This window comes from Dioscorea cayenensis, chromosome 5 (genome assembly GCF_009730915.1).
Source record: "Dioscorea cayenensis subsp. rotundata cultivar TDr96_F1 chromosome 5, TDr96_F1_v2_PseudoChromosome.rev07_lg8_w22 25.fasta, whole genome shotgun sequence".
In the NCBI taxonomy this organism is placed as follows: domain Eukaryota; kingdom Viridiplantae; phylum Streptophyta; class Magnoliopsida; order Dioscoreales; family Dioscoreaceae; genus Dioscorea; species Dioscorea cayenensis.
The window spans coordinates 1,305,334-1,328,800 of record NC_052475.1 but is presented as its reverse complement, the minus strand read 5'-3'; the positions used below and the strand labels follow the sequence as shown (position 1 = coordinate 1,328,800).

The 23,467-nt window shown below is 36.8% G+C and overlaps 3 protein-coding genes across 6 annotated transcripts; 2 read left to right on the top strand and 1 right to left on the bottom strand.

The window, feature by feature from the left end:
* Window positions 1-1,160: 1,160 nt before the first annotated feature.
* Window positions 1,161-5,519, top strand: LOC120261539 (mitogen-activated protein kinase kinase kinase 3-like). 2 transcript variants are annotated; one of them, XM_039269463.1, is made up of 11 exons: window positions 1,161-1,667; window positions 2,261-2,761; window positions 3,036-3,123; window positions 3,237-3,299; window positions 3,731-3,891; window positions 3,987-4,062; window positions 4,220-4,279; window positions 4,386-4,493; window positions 4,574-4,804; window positions 4,891-4,991; window positions 5,084-5,519. In XM_039269463.1, exons 1-11 carry the CDS (start codon window positions 1,177-1,179, stop codon window positions 5,385-5,387), a joined length of 2,184 nt encoding a protein of 727 aa, XP_039125397.1. In that variant the 5' UTR covers window positions 1,161-1,176; the 3' UTR covers window positions 5,388-5,519. The 2 variants fall into 2 exon arrangements, with proteins under 2 accessions (XP_039125397.1, XP_039125396.1); XM_039269462.1 differs by having other exon boundaries at window positions 5,069-5,519.
* A 3,737-nt stretch (window positions 5,520-9,256) lies between these two features.
* LOC120261000 (scarecrow-like protein 1) lies at window positions 9,257-12,961 on the top strand. 3 transcript variants are annotated; one of them, XM_039268648.1, is made up of 4 exons: window positions 9,257-9,407; window positions 10,615-12,184; window positions 12,275-12,430; window positions 12,523-12,961. In XM_039268648.1, exons 2-4 carry the CDS (start codon window positions 10,752-10,754, stop codon window positions 12,719-12,721), a joined length of 1,788 nt encoding a protein of 595 aa, XP_039124582.1. In that variant the 5' UTR covers window positions 9,257-9,407; window positions 10,615-10,751; the 3' UTR covers window positions 12,722-12,961. The 3 variants fall into 3 exon arrangements, with proteins under 3 accessions (XP_039124582.1, XP_039124583.1, XP_039124584.1); XM_039268649.1 differs by having other exon boundaries at window positions 9,265-9,390; XM_039268650.1 differs by lacking the exon at window positions 9,257-9,407 and adding an exon at window positions 9,540-9,850.
* A 93-nt stretch (window positions 12,962-13,054) lies between these two features.
* Window positions 13,055-14,358, bottom strand: LOC120261001 (probable gamma-secretase subunit PEN-2). Its single transcript, XM_039268653.1, has 2 exons — window positions 14,073-14,358; window positions 13,055-13,401 (listed from the first exon to the last, which is right to left on the bottom strand). Exons 1-2 carry the CDS (start codon window positions 14,332-14,334, stop codon window positions 13,241-13,243), a joined length of 423 nt encoding a protein of 140 aa, XP_039124587.1. The 5' UTR covers window positions 14,335-14,358; the 3' UTR covers window positions 13,055-13,240.
* Window positions 14,359-23,467: the final 9,109 nt, after the last annotated feature.

Below are 23,467 nucleotides of genomic sequence, written 5' to 3'. Positions count from 1 at the left end.
GAGTCTTCAAAGTCCATCTTTTCATTAATCACAAATTTATAGCAAAAAAAGAAGAAGTCAATGAATGAAAAATCAATGTCAATGGTGGACAAACTTGCAAGTCAAGTTAGTGTCCACAAGGAATTTATAACTCAAACTTAAAATCCTTCCAAATTTATTCATTCATTCATTTATTGACCTCTTTAAAGTATACATGTTTTTTTTTTTTTATAAAAAAAAACATAAAATTTCCTCATTTCACAAGTTAGGTAGTTAAAAAACAATATATATATATATATATAAATAAGTGAGGAATTGGTCACACGTGATGTAGCAAAAGATATTATAATTAAATAATAAATCAGCTTTCCTGCCCGCACAAACAACATACCAATATCTAATTTTTAAAGATTTTATTATTGATCTAATTTTTAAAAAATATTTATTAAATAGAAACAAATGGGAAAAAAGGAAAGTTGGGACCCACAAAGCGGTGAGATCGATGGATGCAAGTGGGTCCCATGAATGTCCTGTCAAGACAACGCATTAGACAAGATAACTACCCCCACCTTCTCAATTACTTTTATTGTTATTATGATTATTATTATTTGTTGCTTTTCTTTGCAAATCCATCCAGGAACCTTCTCACAATCCAATTCCAAGTTCGTTTTCATTTTCCTTTTTTTATTAAATTATGAATATATATTTCTCATGAATATCACATTTATGTATATATTCAATATTTTATATAATAAAAAATAAATATCCAACATACTACTGTTTTATTCTTATTTTCTGAAAGTATAAAAAAAATTATATTTGAAATTTAAATTTTAAAGAAAATTTTTTTTATTTTAATTCTATACTACATAACTTATAAATATCCAATATACTACTTATTTTTTATTTTTAATAAAAATAAATAAATTACATTCATGATGTAGTTAATCTCTTAACACGCGTAAAAACTCAAATTTGATGATGTGTGTGCATACTCACTCTATATTTTATGTAAAAAAAAATTAAATTTTTTATTCAAATAAATGAATTCAATTATTAATCACATACATATATAAATACACACATATTATAATATATATTTATAATTTTGATTAATATATATACGTATTTTATAAAAATGTAAAAAAAAAAAAATTGGACAAAATAAACAACACGGCAGAACAAACACCGAGGAAGATGCGCGCTTTCTCGTCACTGTATGCGCCCACCTCCAAAAAGCTCTCGCTTTTCACCCCGTCCCTTTGCTTCCATTCTCCTTCACCTTCGCCTTCTCCTTCCCTTCCTTCCTCCCCCCCTCTCTCTCTCTCTATCTGGATCCCCAAATCGCGTCTGGAGATGCCAGCATGGTGGCCAAGCAAATCGAAATCCAAAGCCAAGTCCAAATCGACTCCCAGGAAGAGTAATCCCAAAGAGGAACTGAAAGCAAGTAGTTTCGATGGGGTTTCCGTCACCAGAACCCCTCCTCGAGAGCTCTCCCCCGCTGGTGGCGGCGCTGTGGCTCCTCTCTTCTCCTTAGGCTACCGGCTTCCGTTGCCCTGTGAGTTGGCTTCGGCTTCCTCGCTTCAGACCCATGATCAAGCTGGGGTTTTGGTTACTGGATCAATCTCGGCTTCTAGCTCTACCTCTTATGCCTCATCTGATGAGAACCCGGAACTTGGTTTTTTGAGGTACTTCACTGTGCTACATGATTTTTGTTTAGCCCCAAAATTTGTTGCTTTGCTTTTCAGGTGGAATGCTAATTTCAGGGGGTTTGATTTTCATTCTAGTGGTTTCCCTTATTTTCATGGTTTTCATTCCTATTTTTTATAAAAAAAAAAATTGAGAATTTTCTGTTTATTTGATCAAAGGAAGGGATTTGCTTTTTAGTTTTCTTTAATTATGTATGTGTGTGTGTGTGTATATATATATAGTTTTTACTATTTGTGCTTAAGATCTGTTACTTTTGGTATTCTGGGAATATGTCTCTTGATATGCTTGCCGACTAGAGATGCTTTTGTTGTCAATCTTAGTTAATTAAAAAGTTACTAGATTTTTAAAGTTTTGTGTTCTGTTGTTAAAAGAAAAGAATCAGTCTATTGGTTTATTCCTCTTTGGAATCATATATTGTTATCCTTTCCTTAGAGCTTTTCTTTTGCTATGTTAATCTTGTTTTCCTAGCATGTCCATCAAAAGTCATAGTGTCTATTTAAAGTGAGTGATTATAGATTCTGCTCATGTTTAACTTTTTCGCTTTTTTTTTTTGTTTAATTGTGATAAATAGGCACCCGGAGCTGGCCGGTGCTCCCAAGGAAAAATTTGTGAAACCTGAGTTGCAGAAACTAGTGCATGTCCCACAAGAAAGCCATACATTCTTGTGTAATCCAAGTTTGGAGCATGCCAAATGTTATGAGACATCTGTCTCCCAGAAGAAAGACTTTCCGTTGTACTGTGGTGATGTGCCTTCTAGCAGTGGAACTGCCTTCACTCATGGCCAAACTTTTGGGAATATAATTTGTAATCAAAGATCAGCAAATGGTGGTTCTGGATCAAGAGGGCATCCATTTCACACTGCTCCTACATCGCCTATTCATCAGAAAGTTTTCAGCATGTGTCCTGAATCTGCAACAGTTTGGCAGGATGATATGAGATGTGTGCCTCATCCCCTGCCACTTCCTCCTGGCTCACCTACCTCTTCTTCTTCACAGTGTCTTAGATCACATTGGAAGAAGGGAAAGCTGATTGGAAGGGGAACATTTGGCCATGTCTATCAAGGATTTAACAGGTATTTGAACTCTCCCCTGGTTTCCTTCTTAATCCTTGTTTAGGTGCTCATTCGTTCTTACTTTGATGTCAAAAACATGTTGATAACACTATGAAAAGGAATTTTAATTGTAAACTCAGTGTATGTAAACCGCTCTTCTGAAAGATGAACTCCACTAGAAGTTTTGGCAGTTCTTTTACTCTTTTCACATTCTGAGAATCTGAGATATAAGAAATTGCTTCATATCAAAGCAAGAAAATTTTTCATCTGATTTATTGTAGCATCTATGGGACAGTGGAAGCGGGCAGATGTGTGCAATTAAAGAGGTCAGCATTATCTGTGACGATTCAAATTCAAAAGAATGCCTAAGGCAACTTAATCAGGTATAGTTTTGATGTTTCTTTTTCATAAAATAGAATAAAATATCACTGTTCTATTGCATTAGATATGTATATCAGATTAGAAACTAATCTCAGCTGCATTATGATCTGCACAGGAAATCACGTTGCTTAGTCAACTCTCACATCCAAACATTGTACGATACTATGGCAGTGAACTGGTAAATCTCTATCCTTGAAGCATTTATGATCGTTGATGGTTTAGGAGTGAAATTAGTTTTGCAGTGATACTCATTTTGTTACTGGTCAAGTTACTTGTCTTGATTGCTCTGAGCACCTATATGTATCCATGGCATTTGATTTAGGTTTTTATGTCTTTTTCCTTAAATCATTTGATCTGTTTCTGTGCAAAGAGTTGTGTTACGTGATAAAGATTTTTCTACCTTTTTAAATCCCTTCCTTTATAAATAAATCCCGATTTTATAAATTGATTAAATCGTTTACTGATTTTTAAATTAAGTCAAGTTTATATATCTAATAGTTTTTTCATATATAATTTGTTATCAATTCCATACTTGCCTGAAAGTTGCCTAAAGTTCCATCTTCAACTAGAATTTTTGAAATTATGACAATATAAAACTCTATAATGTAGGTTGACGGCACACTGTCTGTTTATCTTGAATATGTTTCCGGAGGATCGATTTATAAGTTACTTCAGGAATATGGGCCTTTCAAGGAGCCTGTAATACAAAGTTACACTAGGCAGATTCTTTCTGGTCTTGCCTACTTACACGGAAGGAATACCATTCACAGGTATACTGTTGCTGATTTTTCTTATAATGATAGCAAGGTGCGAGTCCGTTATCAACAATCCAGTTAGATCTTAATGCCCGAGGAATGCCTTTCAGGGACATTAAAGGGGCTAACATACTCGTTGATACTAATGGAGAAATCAAGCTTGCTGACTTTGGCATGGCTAAACATGTACGTCCTGTTATCTACTGAACCCACAATGTCTCTGACGATATTAGATCTGATAGAAATTCTATCATTATCTATTTCTCAAATTTTCCTTTGTACATAGATACCAGTTAATGCTGTCTCATGATAGCCGGTTCCTGGTTTTTTAATCATAAAACAGATATCGGCTTACACATCAATACGGTCATTCAAAGGAAGCCCAAACTGGATGGCTCCTGAGGTTAGCATCTTCATACAATGCTGTCGGAGCATATTTCTTATCAATATCTTGATTAGAGGCAAATTTTAGCCAATTTTCCTTGACTGATATATTTGGTTTTGTGCAGGTTATCATGAACAATTGTGGCTACACTCTTTCTGTGGATATATGGAGCCTTGGATGTACCATCCTAGAGATGGCCACTTCCAAACCTCCTTGGAGCCAGTATGAAGGGGTGCGCTTTTTTCTCAACTTATGTTTTTGTTGTTGTTTATAATTTCGGTAATCTTGAATTATATCAATATTGTTTAACAGGCAGCTGCAATATTTAAAATTGGAAATGGCAAAGATATACCAGAAATTCCAGATCATTTGTCTGAAGATGGAAAGAGTTTTCTGAAACTTTGCTTGCAAAGAGACCCATCGGCCCGTCCAACAGCAGCAAAACTGTTGGAACACCCATTTGTTCAAGATCAAACACCCAAAACAGCTTCAAATTTTATGTTTATGAATACATTGCCTTCCCGTGATCGAAACCATAACCAGGTAAAGTCTACTTCATGTCAAAAAAGATCTTAAACTTAAAACACTAGTTTCAATTACCATTTTTTTTACTTGTAATTCGCCTGCAGGCCACCAGCAACTTGTATTCAAGACGAAGCATTTCTCCTCTCCGTGATAGAGAGTATTCCATAGCACAAACTAACGGTTTTTCATTAGCTTTTAATGCCAGGTATGATCAAACCAAATTGTCATTTGAAATTTATGTGCCACATTTTACTTAAAACATCGGTATGACGCCTCTTTCAGTGATCTTGCTAGCAGATCGAACTTGTCCCTGCCCGTATCGCCCTGTTCAAGCCCTTTGCGACAATGCAAACAATCAAACCGAAGCTATTTACTGTCTCCTCCTCATCCAGCTTTCTCGACGGGAGCTATCAACTACAGCCCGGCTAATTATTCACTCTACCCTACAAGACCGACAAGCAATTTCCTCGACCCATGGCCTGAAATTCATCCACTGAAGTTATCGTCTACACCCTTTGACACTCCATTGAAGTCAACGACACCGTTTGACTCTCCTCGCATGTCAACGACACCTTATGGCTCACCAAGAAGACATTTATAGCACAAATGAACTCTTGCACTTCTTGTACGATGATTTTTCGTCGTGTATAATGTAATAGTTACATCTCCAGATCATGTACAGAAAAAACAATATGTTCAATTTTATGCGCAGATAAACCGAAAATTATCTCAAGTTAAAACTGTGTCCAAATTTTACTGCAGAAAGGATTGCTGTCACTTAAAATTTGCTTCATGAGTTTTTCCATGGTTTCTTGATTTTGTTCTAAGCTATTCTTGAAAAGATGTCTATGGTTTGGAAAGGATCTAAACTTGATCAAATGATTTTGTTGAAAAACAGAATACACTGTATATATATATATATATGATGGAGTTTTATGTTTAAACTTTAGTTATAGTGTATGTAAATGCTTTTTTATCACTTTGTTTATATAATTACTTAGTGATAGAGGTTATTAAATATTATTTAGATAATGTGAGGATATGTCCTATTTTTAATTAAAAACACTATGTTGCATTAAAAAACAATTGTATATTTTTATTTTTAATTAAAAATATATGATTTCTATGTTGCTCCAAGATGTGACAAGTGAAATAAAATTAAAAAAAAAAAAAGAGTTATGAGTTATTTTTAAAAGTGAGTGGTGCAAAAACCCCATTTGTGTGTGCATACTGCATACACACACAGTTTTATGAAAATTATATCAGCATTTTCAAAAATTAATTTTAATAGTTATGAGAGCATGAGGGTCTATATGTCATTTTGCACAATAAATAAGGGAAAATAAAAATTAATTTTTTGTTTCTTCTGTTCACAAACAAATATTATTTATCAAAAAAATTCATAAAAAAAATATTTTTTACATTAAAAAAACACAAACAGACAATATAGAAAGAGAAACATCAACCACATTTTAAAAAAAAACATTAAAATTCATATTAAAAAAAAGGCTTAATCACCGGATTTGCAAAAGATCAAAGATGAACAACAAAGTTCCATTATGTGTTCTCAAATAAAGAACATTAATGAAACTAAAATCAGACGTCATACTCCGGATGAGAAGATTAAATTTCATTAAAAAAAAAAAAAAAACTTTGGATGCAGACAAAAAGCAATAGGAGGAAGAAGCTTTTCTTGAACATTAATTCAAAACTGGTGTTGCATGTTGCTACAATATAAATATGGTATAATCACCAAAATAGTCCCTGTACTTTTTTCTCTCTTTTTTTTTGGTCCTTCTACTAAAAAATACTTCCGACTAGTCCCTCTATTTTTAAAAATGTGCCCACTAAGAGGGACTAAGTGGGCACATTTCTAAAAGTAGAGGGACTGGTTGGGAGCATTTTTAACTAAGTAGGCACATTTTCAAAAGTAGAGAGACTAGTCGGGAGCATTTCTGAGTAGAGGGACCAAAAGGGAAGAGAGAGAACAGTAGAGGGACCAACTAGAGTATATACCTATAAATATTCACCCTTCAACAATAAAGACACCATGCGAAATTGTTTATAGTAAGTCTTCTCCTTCACTTTTGGCATACATACCAAGCACTTCACAAATAGAAGTTGTGAAACATGAGTTGCAAATACACCATAATAAACCTAGAGAAATATTAAAACCATTAATGAATTTTTTTTTTTTTAATATTAGAAATCATGTGTCAGAGATAAGCACATGAGATAAACTGAATTCTACGGTATATGTGTTCTTACTTGTGTGAACTGGGGTTTGAATTCACCTATGAATTGTTTATTAAAACCAAATGTTTTTAACTTGTATGCTTTTAACTGGGGTTTGAATTTGAAATCATGAAAACCAATTCAAGTATGTTAGTATGATTTTTAGGAAAATGATTGACGGTTCTGCTTACTCACGGAGTACCCCGGGCTTTTAGCGCTTATGTTCTACTTTTGTGGTCGAGTAACATGGAAGTATGAAAAAGTCCTTAAACTTTTTCATCCTTAACATACATTCTTTGAATTTTTCTTAATACCAAAGGCTCTTTATAAAAAGGGATATTTAAACTTCCCTCTGAAATATTTGACTAGAGCGAAATGAACTCTTTTTCCAAAAGAAATTACCATTTTCATGATTACTTGTAAAATAATCATACTATCACTCTGTGGATATTTACCGTCCCCGAGATGAAAAATGCTAAACTAGAAGTTTTCATCCAAAATATCAATAGAACCTTAGAGTTCTTAGAGTCTTATACAAACGAGCAAATGATCCTGAGAAGTTATGAACCCACTAGCTTATATGAGTGCCTCTCAAGCAATTCTCCTCTCAATATTATATAATGGCCTTTGAATATCCTTTTGTTTCTGTCTTTAAATTTTCACGCGCATCTTTTTTTCTCTGTTTGTATTTTTCCATTACTAGGGTAGTTTTAGTATATGTCCTTCTCTGAATGTATTTTGTAACTCTTATTGGTGATATATTTTTCCTATATTTTTTTCATTAATTGAATATGATTTATTTATTTTTTAAAAAAATATCTTCAATTATTCTACACCGTGATATTCAAAACTATGTAAATTATACATTTCTCTCATGATCAGACATATCTTTTAGTTTAGACCTATTAAAATGAAAATTATTATGTGATTTTTTCCGTTTATTTTATAAAATGTTTTAATAATAACTTATAGAGAAATAATGTATCAAATGCTAGCATATTACATGAGTGTAATTTTTTCCCCTTATTGAGAAAATAATAAATAAAATTAAAAAAAGGCAAAATAGCAAAGAGTCAAACTTGTTGACCAAGTTGCTAATTCAATTTTGAGCCTTCACCGAAATGCATGAGAAAAGATAATGTTTTCTAGAATTCCAAGTGTGAGACCTCTGACTTATTATTTTTCTCAACTTTCCTAAAATAAATAAAAATTAATTATTTCATTTATTTAGCAAATTAAAATATATGTGTAAATATCATTAAAGTAAACTTTCCACAAGTGGCTTATTTATTTATTTAAAAAATAAACAAACAAACAAACAAACAAACACTATGAATTATATAGTTAATGAATTTAATCCATCCTCACCAACTACTCTTTTGCTGCTTAAAATAATTAAAAAGATAACTTTAACAAACAAGTTACAATTTAATTAATGAATTAATAAATAAGTAAAAGATAAGTGCAAGTGTACAACCTTATCTAATTAGTCTACTATCACAGGGCCATCCCCCACCACTAAATCTTTCACTTTCATGAATTGGATTAAGATTAAGAATTGCAAGTCTATTTCTTACATTTTAATCAACAACAGTCAACAATAGCAAACCAAATAAAGTACATGCCACACCTATCTTACATTTTGTATAAGACTCACACGATGCAAATAAATCAGTAAAAAAAATTTAAAAAAAATTAATTATGTAAATAATAATAAATAACTAAATTAAGAGAATCATGTTATTAGAAAATATTTTTTAATTACAAATATAATTTTTTTATACTGTTTTTTCCGACAATTCCATTAAAAATCATTAATACTTTTTGAGTGACAAAGATAATATAGATAGATAATCTTTTCAATATTTCCTGGAAACCTGTCTTACTTCTCCACCTGATTTTATATTCAAACTTTTTTTTTTGTATATGTGCAACATGTTTTTATTTTGAGATTTATAATCGGTTTATTTTATTTTTATTTATTTATTTTTTATAATGTGAATAGATCACTACCATCCAATTATTACACTCGTGGTATAATTGTTTTTTAAAAATATATTTTGAGTTGTTATTCCAATTTTTCCCCTATATACATATAATTTTAATAATATTTATAGAGAAATGAGTGGGGTTGTGGAAGAATCACAAAGAGAATCCAACAAACATAAAAAGGAAATCTATGGGTGGAAAATAATAATAATAATAATAATAATAATAATAATAATAATAATGAAGGCATGAGATGAGACAAAGGGAACCAGCAACTAAAAAAAAAAGTCTTCAAAGGAGAGCACTGAGAAGAGAAACAGTGAGAGAAGAGAAGAAAGGGTTTTAGACTTTTAGAGCTGAAAGAAGAATCATCTGAACAGGTTTCAGCTTTGATTTTGTATGTTTCTAGTTCTTGATCAATTTGTTTGGGATTTTTTTTTTTGATTAATTGTTTTTTGTTCTATGAGTTTTTAGTTCTGCAAGTCTCTGACTTTTGATTTTGATTGTGTTTGTGTGAATATTGGGAAAGGATTTGGTTTTCATCGGTTTGCTTGGCTGGATTTTGGTTTGTTCCTCTTTTTGGGCGATTTGATGCCCTAAAAGTCTTCGTTTCAGTTTCCAGGCTCCTTCCTTCATTTGGCTACCTACCAAACCTTGCAGATAAGTTTCTCAGAAAGAAAGAAAAAAAAATCTGTCTTTTTGAGCATTTTAAGGTCAAATTCCCATTGATATGTGATAAAGATCTCAACTTTGGGGTTGAATTATCATGAATTGAACATTTGGTGAGTGAGATCTTGATTTCTGCATAGGCTTCAGCTCTGTCCTGTTCTATCTTTTGCGGTACGGTGATGATTTCTTTCTCTTTTGATTTCATCTGAATTGAATGAATGAATTTGGGTTTTTTCTTGGTATATGGATGAACTGGTTTTGAATCAGGGTGTGGATTACAAAACCTAAACAGATGGTTTATTTTTTTCTTCAAAGTTCTCCATCTAGGGATTCTATGGTGTTTATATGGGATTTTTTTTACAGATTATGATTTCTTCTTTTGTGTTATTTCTAGGTTAGTGATTGTGCTAAAATTCAGTTTCTTTGAAAAGGTGAAGAAGCATATATGCTTGAATGGAGAAAAAGCTCCCATTTTGCATGTATTAATTGGATTGAACATTGTTTTAGAATTCATTCAGTATGGTTATAGATTATCACAATTTGCAACTAAATTTCACAATCATGGTCATTCATAAGTCACAGCTCTTCATTTTTATTTGGTATTTTTCATTTACTTTTCTCGTACTTTGTGTTGACAGCAGTTAAAAGTTTTTCTTAGAGATTGTCATTATGCAAGCTGTAAGTTGAGTGAAATTTCTGTAAATATATCATGGTCCAAATCAGTCATGATGATGCTGAGTTCTTTACTTGCAAGGCCTCTGTATGTTTCTTTTAAAAAATTTTAATTATGATGTTGCTTTATAAGAACTAGCAATAAGTATGAGTCTGTCTTGCATATGAGTTCATGACTTTATTCTGAAATTTCTCCTCCTTTTATTTGATTCATTCAAACTTTAGTCTTTTATAGTATTTATAGCAATTTCTTCCACCTGCAGGGTTTATCGTTGAGAATCGAAGTGTCCTGCTTTTGTGGTAGTCGATGTTTCACGCCATTATGACATGTTGATGCTTGGCGAAAGTTGCCTTCATTCAGACACTGAACTTGATATTACCATAGTTATTTTTGAATAGTATGTCGGTTAAGGATATTATGTCTGTGATAAGGTCAGCAGATTCCTCTTCTACAACTTACGGGAATGCCAACATTTACGCACGCAGAAGCAGTGGAGACAACTCGGGTTTGAACTCTCAAATGCTAAACTCAGATAAGCGGATGTTCAATCACTATGGATTAGATACTTCTCATCCAGAGATCTACAGTCATCAATATTTCAACTCATCGCTAAGTCCTGCGCAACATAATTTATTCCATGGATCCAACTCTGGTGTTCCGGGAACCATGATCCGTTCACAAGTGACTCCAGCTCAGTATCAGCTTCTGGCTGCTTCCCAGTCTCCTATTGTTTCTGAAAATCCATATAGTGCTTGTTTTTCTGCTGTCCGTCAACAAGATTCACCGCTAACTTCCAACATTTCTCATCAAAGCACTCAGTCTGTTTCAGATAGTCAAACAGTGGAGAATGACCTAGATTTCGATGAAGATGTAATCAGGTTAAAGCTTCAAGAATTAGAGAGAGCATTACTAGCTGATAATGATGATGAGTTGGTAGCAATTGATCAAGAAATGAGCATTGATGATGATTGGTCCGAGCCGATAAAGAATGCTATAAGTCCCAACTCACCGAAGGAATCATCGTCGGACTCGAACCTCAGCAGTACTGATAGCAGTAGAGAAGCAAGGACTCCCAAACAATTGCTTTTTGACTGTGCTGCCGCAATATCAGAAGGTCACATGGAGGAAGCATCAAGCATGATAACAGAACTCCGGCAGATGGTCTCAATCCAAGGAGACCCTCCACAAAGGCTTGCCGCCTACATGGTGGAAGGCCTCGCAGCTAGAATGGCGTCATCGGGACAAGGTCTCTACAGGGCTTTAAAGTGTAAGGAGCCCCCAACTTCAGACCGGCTTTCCGCAATGCAGATACTTTTTGAGGTGTGCCCATGCTTCAAGTTTGGTTTTATGGCAGCCAATGGTGCTATAGCCGAGGCTTTCAAAGACGAAGAGCGAGTACATATTATAGATTTTGATATTAACCAAGGAAGCCAATATATTACTCTAATACAAGCCCTTTCAAATCCCCGAAGCAAGGCACCACGGTTGAGGATAACCGGGGTGGATGATCCAGAATCGGTGCAACGGGCGGTCGGGGGTTTAAAAGTTATAGGAAAGCGCCTTGAAGAACTTGCTAAAGAGCATGGTGTTCAGTTCGAGTTTCGAGCAATAGCTGCTAAAACTGGGGACGTGACACCTTCAATGCTTGACTGCCGGCCTGGGGAGGCACTTGTCGTCAATTTTGCTTTTCAGCTGCACCACATGCCTGATGAGAGTGTATCGACAGTCAACCAGCGGGATCGACTTCTTCGTATGGTGAAGGGCCTTAATCCAAAACTTGTGACAGTTGTTGAACAGGATGTTAATACCAACACAGCACCATTCTTTCCAAGGTAAACTCTTCTTCTTGACTGAATGAAACGTTTAATCAAAACGTCTGTTTTCAATTTTTTTATTAAATTTCTGATAATCGATCCTCACAGGTTCGTGGAAGTTTACAATTACTACGCCGCTGTTTTTGAGTCACTTGATGCAACTTTGCCTAGGTCAAGCCCGGACAGGATGAATGTGGAGAGGCAATGCCTCGCACGGGACATAGTTAACATTGTGGCATGTGAAGGGGCCGATCGCATAGAAAGGTAAATATTATTACTACTCCACAACTACAGATCTGAAATTCCAATGCTATATACAAGCAACACTAATCATACATTGTTTCAATGTGTAAAAGGTATGAAGCTGCCGGGAAATGGAGAGCGAGAATGATGATGGCCGGCTTTGTTTCGTGCCCGCTTAGCACTTATGTGAATGGAGCAATCAGAACGCTGCTGAAGCCCTACTGTGACAGATACAAAGTCAAGGAAGAAGGCGGCGCTCTCTACTTCGGTTGGGAGGACAAGATTCTGGTTGTGGCTTCAGCGTGGAAATAAACCGGCTTGTTTTTGTTTTTGTCAATAGTCGTATGCGTGCCTGCAATTAGTCTGACTTTGTTGTTTTGACAAATATATGTATGCTGGGCTTAGAGTTTACAGCTCTGTTGCTGTGTTTTATAACCTAAAGCTATGCAGTGAGAAATAAACATTATATATGTCCTATATAATGTTGTTCATTCCTGCAGTTAAAATAGTCTGTGAGAGCTTGAAATCCATTCAGCCTGTTGAACTACTAAATATTCTTTTTTTTTTTTAACCCTTTTTAATATATAACATAAAACAAATCATGAATGCGAATACATGATGTTCACACAACCAAATGGGTGGCAATTTGTTCAACAATCATGTAAATTTATGCACATTAGGCAGGAATTCATAGCCAAAAAGCATTCCTTACAATTTCTCAATCTAAGTACATAAAAGCCACAACATTTTTAGACTACAAGAAGTCGGAAACTCGATGAACAACATCATTCATGCCTCATACCAAAAAGTTAACAAGAAATACGAGCAATATTAGTACCATCCGGTGAGCCCTAACTTATCAGCAACATTATACATAACAATATCATCCCATACCGATCCGAACAGAGATTTGCCTCCAATCATGAAAATCAAGGCCCAAATCGATAGAAACACAGTGAATATAGTGAAACCGATAGCCGATCGCAGGACATCTGCAAAGCAAAAGCCAAAGAGCATAATATGAGAGATTTATTTCCTTGTGTGAGCTTTTTTACATGTCCAAGTCCCCCCCCAAAAAAAAACAGAAGAAAAAATAACAACCAACTTAACAAGTAATATAAAGAGAATTCATCAAATGATAGAATTGTCAGCCATTTTATTTCAATAGAATGTCAGCAATATATAAATTTAACAGTGTAATTTATCTGAGTTTTTCTATTGCTCATAATGCTACTGCAATTCTATCAGTGTGACCAATGTACATAAGTATCTTGTTGAAACCCTAATCAGGAAATGCAACAAAGCTTCATAGAAATATATATATATATATAGCAATTAATCAAGCCATTCACAACCTTTGTGTTCATAGATTTATTTAATTTATAAATAAAAAATCAACCTTTTTGTTCTTCAGTATCTCCTCTGAAAAACCTTAAAGTTTCAATTTTTATTTCACATTGGAAAGTCGCATCAAATTCCCAAATGTTTCAACACTCAATAATATGATTATATATCAAATGCAATGTAGAATTACACAACGAAGCAAAATTCATCGAAAAACAACTGCTTTAGCAGCAGATTCTCCTCCAATTGATCACAACTTTTAGAAACTCCAAACCCTAAAACAGAATTGGAATCAAAGAGCTGAAGAAGGAGATCTTACAGGGGCGAAGGAGGGCGAGGGGGGAGGAAGCTGGGAGATCGGAGGGGCGTACACGAAGGACGGGCCAGAAGTAGAGGCAGTTGACTGCCCAAAGCCAGGGGAGCAAAGCGAAACCCCAGCGAAAGAATCTGCGAGCATAGGCCACCGATTCCTCTGGAGAGAGGCCGAGCGGGCCATCCACCGTCGGCCACGCCGGATGGACGATTCCCCCGCCACTGAGGTGGCGCCGCTCCTCGTCGTCCTCCTGATCCCTTCTCTCCATCTATCCCTCTCGCTTGCTCTCACTTTTTTTAAAGGTGTGTGTATATATAAATATATATAGTATATGCATTGTTTGTAGATTATATTTTTAATTTTTTATATGATCCTTTTAAATATTTTATTAGTTATAATTTATAAAATATTTGTATTTTCTAAATAGATAACTAATAAAAATATTAAAAAAATGAAAAACACATACATTAAAAAAATTAAAAAAATTAAAAAGCAAAGTGCAAGCAATTACAGAGGTGAATTATTTAAAGTGGTTTGATTACTCTTCTGGAACTTAAGATTTTTCAATTACAACCATAAATAATTATTACTCTTAAATAAAAATTAAAAGTGTAAATTAAAAATTAGAAGTTATTAAAAAATAATTTTTTTATTAGAAAAAAAAACATAATATATATATGGTCACTAGGCATATAATTTGATAAAAAATATTAATAAAAATTAGAATTAATTAAAGTAATATTTAATAAATAACCACACACATGATCTGATTGCAATCTACAGAGCTGAGCCTGATATAATTATCTGGGTACAAATGAAAAACTCCACATATAAAATAGATAATTTATAATAAAAAAAGAGAAAATTACTGTTCACCCCTCGTCATTTTCAAAACTGCCCAAAAACCCCCTCCAACTTTTGCACACCCCGGACAACCCTCCGTTATATTTTACATTCCCTTTAACCCCACGCCGGTAAGTTGAAGTTGGTCCATGATATGAAATTCCTTTTTTGCCCTTGCAAAAGGAGGGAAAAATGGCGCCCAATCATATCATGTCCGAACTTTATACATAGTTTTCCAATGCCTCATGCTTGCTTTTTCTCAAACAAAGTTTAGAAGGCTCATATCTTGTTCTTCTTGTTCTTGTTCTTATTCTTGTTCTTCTTTTTCTTCTTCTCATTTGGTGTACTCGATTTTAGCTCTTCGATTAAATTATGGAGAGTTTTTTTGTGCTATTCTTTAGATACTAAGAGGATCGAGTCGTGAGCGTCCCGAGGACGGTGAGTTGCGTTTTAGCCATTGCCAACCTTCCGGGTCCCACAAGTTGTGTTGTAGACATTACACGCTTCGGTCACGATCGCGGATCGTGACGGAATCTGATCTAGAGTAGGCATTGTGTATATACTTCTCATTATTGTTTAAATATTGAACTTTAGATTTAAATATATCTGTTATCGTTTAAATATTGTCTTTTATGTTTAAATTTCTTCTTTTATCGTTTAAATTGTATTTTTATCCGCTTAAAGTATATAACGCGATGGTGGCAGCGGTCTCCAAGCGTAATTAATGCACGCTCGGTTACCCAAGCGTTTCCACTGCCGTCGCACATTAAAATCGGAAGCCGAAGCGGCAACAGACTGTTTGGATTTCGCAGTATAAATGTGAAGGAAGAACCATTTCGTTGAACATACTCTACTAGCGCAACCACTCCTCTTCCTCTTCCTCTTCTTCTTGTGTGATGGTCATCCTGTCGAGTCGAACATCTGGTGTTCACGACATTCGCACCATTCAAACCACATTTTTTAGATTATAGACTTTTTACAGGATGTGTGATGATTGTTTTCCTCTTGTCATCCCTAAACAGCATGTAGGAGAAAACTATTTTTTTCTTGCCCAAGTCGAAATGCGCGCCTTCTTGCTCTACTCTACGGGTAAGCAATGACGGAAGTGCGTTTCGCCTTGGGTCAAGAAAAGAAAGTTTCACTTACAAGTTGATTGCGGATGATTACCAGAAGAAGGTTCATCACATATCCTTTAAAAAGAACTTGATCTATAAAAAAATGTGGTCTGACTGGAGCGAGTGTTGTGTACACCCTATTCAAAGGTGTCAATGACTATCCGTGATGGTTACGTCTTGCGTTAAACGGGAAGTTTGAAGCTTAAACAGAGAATTTTTGTATTGTCTTACATTGTATTTTTATCAGAGATTTGTATTTTAAGTGAAGGTCATTTGTAAATACGCCGATATTTAATAATAAAATGTATTAAATGTATTTTTTATCAGAGATTTGTATTTTAAGTACATTTCATTGTAATTACGTTGATACTTCATAAGAAAATGTTAAACTGAGAAAATGAAATTTAAACAGGGCAAAATAAAGTTATAGGGAATGAATGTTATCAGAGATTTGTATTTTAAGTAAGTTGATATTGAATAAGAAAATGAATGTTGTATTGTATTATTGTCTTAAGTGAAAATTCTATTTCTTTCAGAGATTTGTTTTTTAGGTAAATTACATTGTAATTAAGTTGATATAATACAATAAGAAAATGTTACATTGAGAAAATGAAATTTAAACAGAGAAAAATGAAGTTAAAGGGAGAAAATGATACTTAAACGTTTAAACAGAGACTCATGTTGAGGTGAGAACTTTCATTCGAGCGATGACAATATGTCTTCCTCGCGACATTGACATATATTTCCCTTTTTGCCCTTGGGATGGAGGGAAAAATACCGCCCAATCACATCACGTCTAGTCTATCCTCTATGCATACAACTGTGCACTTTTCTGTTTGCCTATCTAACTGCTGTTTGTTGTTTACATCTTCTTTTTCTTCTTCTTCATCTTCTTTTTTGTTCTTCATTTCATTTGGTTTGTACGATTTGGTTTTCGGCCGATATATTATGGAGAATTTTTGCGGTATTGCTAGATTCAACGAGGAGGGAAGAGTGCTAATGTTCACGGCTCAGACTTCTTGGGAGTTGGTGTTAGCTGAGATATGTGAGCGATGGGGTCTCGAAGTTTCCCTTGTCAGGGTGAAGTTTATCACACCAGATGGATATAAAACGGTTTGTCCAATAGAAAACGATGTTGACTTCCAGCGAATGTATCACGTGCACTCCATCTTAAAATGCAGTGTAGTTGATCTTGTTGTTGAGACAGACAATATGCCATTGCGGAATCCTAATGAAAACGAGTTTTACTCGTTGTAAGTTCCTTCTCTTTTATTTGATCCAGATGTATGGGTTCATTATTGTTTAAATATGTCAGTTACTGCGTAACATATTGTACTATTCGTTTACGTTAATTGGTAACGGTTTAAGTATTTAATTTAACGTTTAAATATTGGCATTATCACTTAAATATTATATTCTCCGCTTAACATATTGATCTTTTCATTTTTCTGAAGTGTTGGCAGGAATTCAGATTCTGCGAGTGCTCCCGTTCAATCACATGGTGACCCTGACGGTGTAGGATGTCTTCCTTCCTCGTCAGATCATTCTGAAGTGCTGTCGTTGGATATTGGACAACGTTTTGACGGTGTTGAACATTTCAGGGACGTACTTCAAAATCATGCAATCAAACGGAATTTTGACTTCAAATTCATAAAGAACGAAAAACATCGGGTGACTGTGGAATGCGCTGTCGATGGTTGTCGTTGGCGCCTTCATGCTTCAAAAGAGTATAATAAAAATAATTTCAGAATCAAGACAATCAACCCGTCACACACTTGCGGTGGTGGCATAGGTTCGGCGTCACATCCGAAAGCGTCCAAAAAATGGGTAAGCGCACGAGTGATTCGAAGCTCGAGGACCGGCCCTTATGCAAGGCCATCGACATTCGGGAAGGACATGTTGCGGGAACATGGTGTCCACATACCATACAAGCGAGCTTGGTTGGGAAAAAGAGCATGCCCGGGTGGTCCTCGGCAGCGGTGACATCTCCAACTACGATCGCTTTGCTTTGGTATGTGGATAAAGTGGGTCGAGACAAATCCCGGCAGCGTTGCGATCGTGGAAAGAGGCGGTGATCGTTTTAAAGCGTGCATTCTTTTCTTTCGGTAGCGTGTATTGTGGGATTCAAGAGGGCTTGCGGGGCAGCTGCTTTGTTTCTCGATGGTACCCACCTCCTTGGAAAATATCGGGAGTACACTCATCTGGGTGCCAGGGGAAAGATGGAAACAATGGTTTTTTTCCACGTCGCCTTCGGTATAGTCGACAACGAGACCCGATGCCAATTGGACTTGGTTCATATCTAAGTTAGGCGATGCTTTTATACGAGGAAGGAGATTATCATGAGATAATTACCTTCGTGTCGAACAGTCGAAGGGCCTTATAAAGCGCAATTGCGAGAGTCTTCCCTTCTTCGCCACATGCATACTCGTCTTCGACATTTGGAGGCCAATTTTATGAAAGCCAATGTCGGACTTGGGAAGGCATTGAGGGAGAGTCTCGGGTCGATATGCTTCCGCATTGCGTGGGCATCCACGGCTAAAGAATTCGATGATACCATGAATGAACTGCAGGCCACATCACCCGAAGCTCATCACTGGTTGATTAATAAATCGGATATGGCACATTGGTCGAATTATCTGTTCAGAGGTGATCGTTGGGGTGAGATGTATTCAAATGTCGCGGAGTCGTTCAATGCTTGGATCAAAGAAGCTCGTCATTTACCGGTGACGAAAATGGTCGACTCCATAAGGTCTGCGAATTTTGATTTACACTTAACATTTAGTGTTACCCTTTAAAAATTTGCCATCTTTGTTTAATTATACTTCTCCGACATTAGATATTGATCTTATCATTTAACCTTTTACAATAATGTTTAAAATGTTTACGAATTATTTAACCATTACTATCTTTGTTTAACGTTATTTGTCAGGTTCAAGTTGATGCGCATGTTATGTAACCGGCGTGAGCAAGCGAACAAATGGGAGACCTACTTATGCCCAGGCATACATTCGAAGGTAGAGATAATTGTTGAGGATAGCCGAAATCTTCGTGTTGGTCGTTGTGTCGATGATCGTTACGAAGTGATCGACCAGTGCAGCAACTCTGTAGATCTTGCCATCAGAACTTGTTCATGTCGAAGGTGGCAAGTTTATGGTATCCCTTGTAAACATGCTTGCGCTGCAATCATGCAGACAGACACCAACGTTCATCGATTTATTAGTGGCTACTTCACCGTCGACAATTATAAACTGGCGTATAAGGAAGCTATATTTCCCATACTCGACGATGACAGGCCTTCAAACGGAAATCGTGAGCTTCGTTTGCGACCGCCTGTGACGAGAAGACGACTGGGCGTCCTAGAGCGAAAAGAGGATCGAGTCGCGAGAGTTTGATGTCCATGAGTTACATTGCGGCACGATGCCATGGATCCGGTCACAATCGTAGATCTTGTAATGAAAGCTGTCGCCGACTAGGCATTGTAAATAAAGTCGACTTCTAAAGAGAAACAATCGAATTGATCTGCCAATTTTTTTCATATATTAACTTTTATTCTTTACAGTATTATCAGTTATTTAAACAGAGACAGTGTTATGTTAAACGGAGAACTTGTAATTTTAAAAGTTTTAAACTGATATTTAAATGATAGATGGTAATGTTAAATAATTAAACTGAAATGTAAACAATCACACTGTAAATTAAACAATGAAATGAAACTGAATGGAATTTAACCTGCTTTACAATTGAAAACAAACAAAATTTACATTGACATATACAAGTCATGTTCTTCGAAAAAATGAAAACAATGAATTGAATTTTTCCTGGTTTACATTCGAAAACAAAATTGACGTTGACATAAACAAGTCATGTTCTGCGAAAACAAAATTTAACCCACTTCGGACGACCCCCCCTTCTCATGGACGCCGGCTGCCCTCCCCTCCTTAAGTATGCGGGTAACATACTTTAATCTCAGGTAAGGAACGTTTGTCTGCGGTAGTCGTAGCTTCTCACCCCAAAGTAATTGCTCGATAAACCGCATGACATAGACGGCACAATCGACGCTTCCTTGTTTTTGCCGTGGGGTTTCCATGTCGTAAAGGAGTGGGTACTTTGCGGTCGCTGACTCGCCGAGCTCCATATCGACAGCCGTGTCGAATGATTCCACTGTCGAGATATCCAAATTGAGATTAAAATACCGAATTAAATAACAAACACTATCAATCAGTCATAATTAAGGAACTTACCATGTCCGACGCGTCTTTTTCGTACCCCGCGCATGAAGAATAATGCATGTATTTTTGTTTGTCATTGTTAAGGACGACGACATGGAAGTGTCCATTCATTATTATCGGGAGAATGACAATTTGAACTTCATGCAAGCTGCGCACAGCATCTCCGATCATAGCCATAGTTGTATCATGTGCGTCGTCCTGCTTTGACATAAACAGCGCCAACGGTCTTGTGATGGAGGCGCGCTTCTTGTAGGGATATGGCACTTTGCTCAGCGACTTTTATATTATGCATACAAAAGCGTCCATCACATCATCTGTGACCATCTCCTTCCCCTAAAGCAGAGTGTATAAATTCGACCGTGTGGTGCTGACGGCGTCATTCTTCCACACGACAGTGCTGAGATTAAACGATAACAGATATAATTAGACCATATTCTAAATAGTTAAATGATATTATCAACGTTCAAATGATATTATAAATAATTAAACATTAAGTAGAAAACTTAAACGATAATATATACACATTTAAACACTATAAACAGACAGTTAAACACTAGAAACCAAATTTAAACACTATTATGAAAACTTTAAACTTACCTGTCCATACGGCAGTTAAGGAAGATCCTCATCAACTCCTGCTCGTATTTGTTAAGACGAGATTGACCAACCCATTTTTTCTTCTTCGGAACGAAGACTTGCCGAGCCGTTGCGTCCCATTGTTGATTGGACTTGATCATTTCTCGCGTTGCTCGGTCGGGTCTTCATGGGGCACTATCGTTGAGCCTTGACGGTGTTCAAAGACCACCGTGTATCTTCCTTCGATCGCGGGGGACGGCGACGGCAGCATCAACCGCGAACACATCCTTACGTGGTTGTTCTTGTTGTGGGATTGTGTCCGGCTCGATGCGGGGACGACGGCGACGATGATCAACCGCGAACACATCCTTACATGGTTCTTGTTGTTGTGGGATTGTGTCCCCGCTCGACGCTGCATACGATCGGTCGCGGCCACGGCCACGCAATGATTCAACGATCTTCTCACCGTGGCACGCAGCAAAGCATCATCGGAGACAAACCCTTAGCTTGTTCATGTTCTTCGTGGATTGTGTCCATCTTTGATGCTGCAATCTCGGCAGCCGGTTCCACCGGGTCGGCGATTTCGTTAACAAGAGAGTTAACGATCTTCTCAACCGCGGCAACGGCCACATCATCTACGATGTCCTCCACCGTCATGGCCATGTCATCAACGGCGACAGACTCAGTAACAGCATCAGCCGCCGATGGTTTTGCTATTGTTTCATCGTCAGCCGGCGGTGGAGACAGAGATACTATTGTTCTCTTTTTCGCAAGTCTCTTCGAATGTGGCCGTCTTGGAATGACCACCCCGATGATGTCGTCGTCGTCAAATTCCGGCGCCTCGTTCGTCCCGGGTGCTTAAGTTGTTTGAAGGGACGGCAGCGATCGATCGTGAACGTCCCTTCCGGAGCCTCAACACGAGCGACAAGCCGAGGAAACTCGATCATCAATATCCGCACGCTCGCATAAGAGTTGCAGTCGACATCTTCGCCCTAATGTCGCTTGGGTGGGGTCGCCACTGGCCGGAGAGGCCGCCATGGTCGTGAGGGTCGCCACAATCGGGGAATTGTCGTTGTCGTGGTAGGGGGTTGCTGCAATCGGCGGGGTGGGGAGGGCTTCTCCGGAGCAAGTGGTTGAGCGCGCACGATAGAGGCCGCCTCTCATCCCCGCCTTCGAGCAAGTGGTTCCGGGAGCAATAGCATCCATCCGCTCGGTTGGCCCCAACAAATATTTCTTCTTCAAAGACTCGCCGTAACCACTTTCAGAAACTAACATATGTAAACCAAAACAATTTCAAATAAATCATTCGATTGAAAACTATAACAACTAAATTTAAACATAGTTTTTATATATTAAACATTATAGAATGTATTTAAACGGAGAACAAAATATTTAAACCTTTATTAATAAATATTAAACTGTAAATAATAAATTTAAATGCTACATAAAATGTTTAAACATTAAAGACTTATGTTAAACATTGTCCATGATTTATTACCTCTTTTCCTTCGAGCGATGACAAGTTGGTTTCTACTGGTCAGCTTGCTTCCCGTAGAACTACTTTCACCGTAGCACGAGATTCTTGGGATCTTGCCGAATCGGACTTTCTTTTCCCGTTCCGGTCAGCTCGTAAAACCATACGTTAAGCGCGACCGAGCACCCCTTAATATATCTTGTGTTGGTCTTCTTCCCGGCGCATCTATCTTGCACTCGAGCGGCTACTTGTGGAATGTCCTCCATCAGCCACTTGTGCGTCGCCTGCGCCCATGCATATCGTCCCATGGCGGGTAGATCATCGACATAATCAACGATCCAGTTCGGAACCAAGCATGATGTATTTGGGAAGAGGACTGTACCCATGAGGTACACCATCAGGAGTTTGACAAAATTTTCTTTTTCCCCCCTTTGTCGAACAAGTTGGACAAGAGTGCTCTTGATGGAGTCTCTGTGTCTCTCATAGGTGTTTGATAAATACCTACCTTCGAACGCTGAGCGGATTTTGTTCTTCTTAAACATGACTGCGTCGCCATCACAACGCAGACCAAGAACGAGGGCCACATCTTGAGGCCTGAAACTCAGCAAGCTTTCCCCGATCCTGAATTTATTGGTGCGGCCATCGTACCTTTGCAATAGAGAATCAAGAAGGGCCCTCTCTTGGTAGATAGCTTCCAGTTCAGTGAATGCTGCAAACGGTGTCCTTCGGATGATCTCCCAGTGTCGAGGGGTCATGTTATCTTTCAATTCAGCTAAGGTCTCCACTACCGGTGTCAAATAGCATCGCCCATTAACCAGGTTGAACGCCATAGTCAAAAGCCTGCGATAACAACAACACATTAAGCGGAAATATAAGAGTTTAAACGGTAACATTCAGTTCTTAAACAGAGATATCATTTGTTAAACAGAGAACTAGTTTATTAATCAGATACAACAATACTTAAACAGAGAAAACAAAATTTAAACTATAACATCTCATTTGTTAAACGTAAACCTCATTTTTAAAACTGAAACGATATCAAATGAAAGGGGAATTGTACATTATAAATATTACACAAATCATAACAATCGAAAAAACTATTTCGATAGTGTATACAGACGAAAGCGCAAAACAACACAAAACCCTAGCCGAGAAATTGCCCTG

Excerpts from the sequence above, each read along its gene's own strand:
- LOC120261539 (XM_039269462.1), top strand. The coding sequence starts at position 1,177 with ATGCGCGCTTTCTCGTCACTGTATGCGCCCACCTCCAAAAAGCTCTCG. Across the intron at positions 4,063-4,219 it reads ACTTTGGCATGGCTAAACAT|ATATCGGCTTACACATCAAT; the intron begins GTACGTCCTGTT and ends ATCATAAAACAG. Across the intron at positions 4,494-4,573 it reads CTTGGAGCCAGTATGAAGGG|GCAGCTGCAATATTTAAAAT; the intron begins GTGCGCTTTTTT and ends ATTGTTTAACAG.
- LOC120261000 (XM_039268648.1), top strand. The coding sequence starts at position 10,752 with ATGTCGGTTAAGGATATTATGTCTGTGATAAGGTCAGCAGATTCCTCT. Across the intron at positions 12,185-12,274 it reads ACAGCACCATTCTTTCCAAG|GTTCGTGGAAGTTTACAATT; the intron begins GTAAACTCTTCT and ends CGATCCTCACAG. Across the intron at positions 12,431-12,522 it reads GGGGCCGATCGCATAGAAAG|GTATGAAGCTGCCGGGAAAT; the intron begins GTAAATATTATT and ends AATGTGTAAAAG.
- LOC120261001 (XM_039268653.1), bottom strand. The coding sequence starts at position 14,334 with ATGGAGAGAAGGGATCAGGAGGACGACGAGGAGCGGCGCCACCTCAGT. Across the intron at positions 13,402-14,072 it reads CCTCGCCCTCCTTCGCCCCT|ATGTCCTGCGATCGGCTATC; the intron begins GTAAGATCTCCT and ends TTTGCTTTGCAG.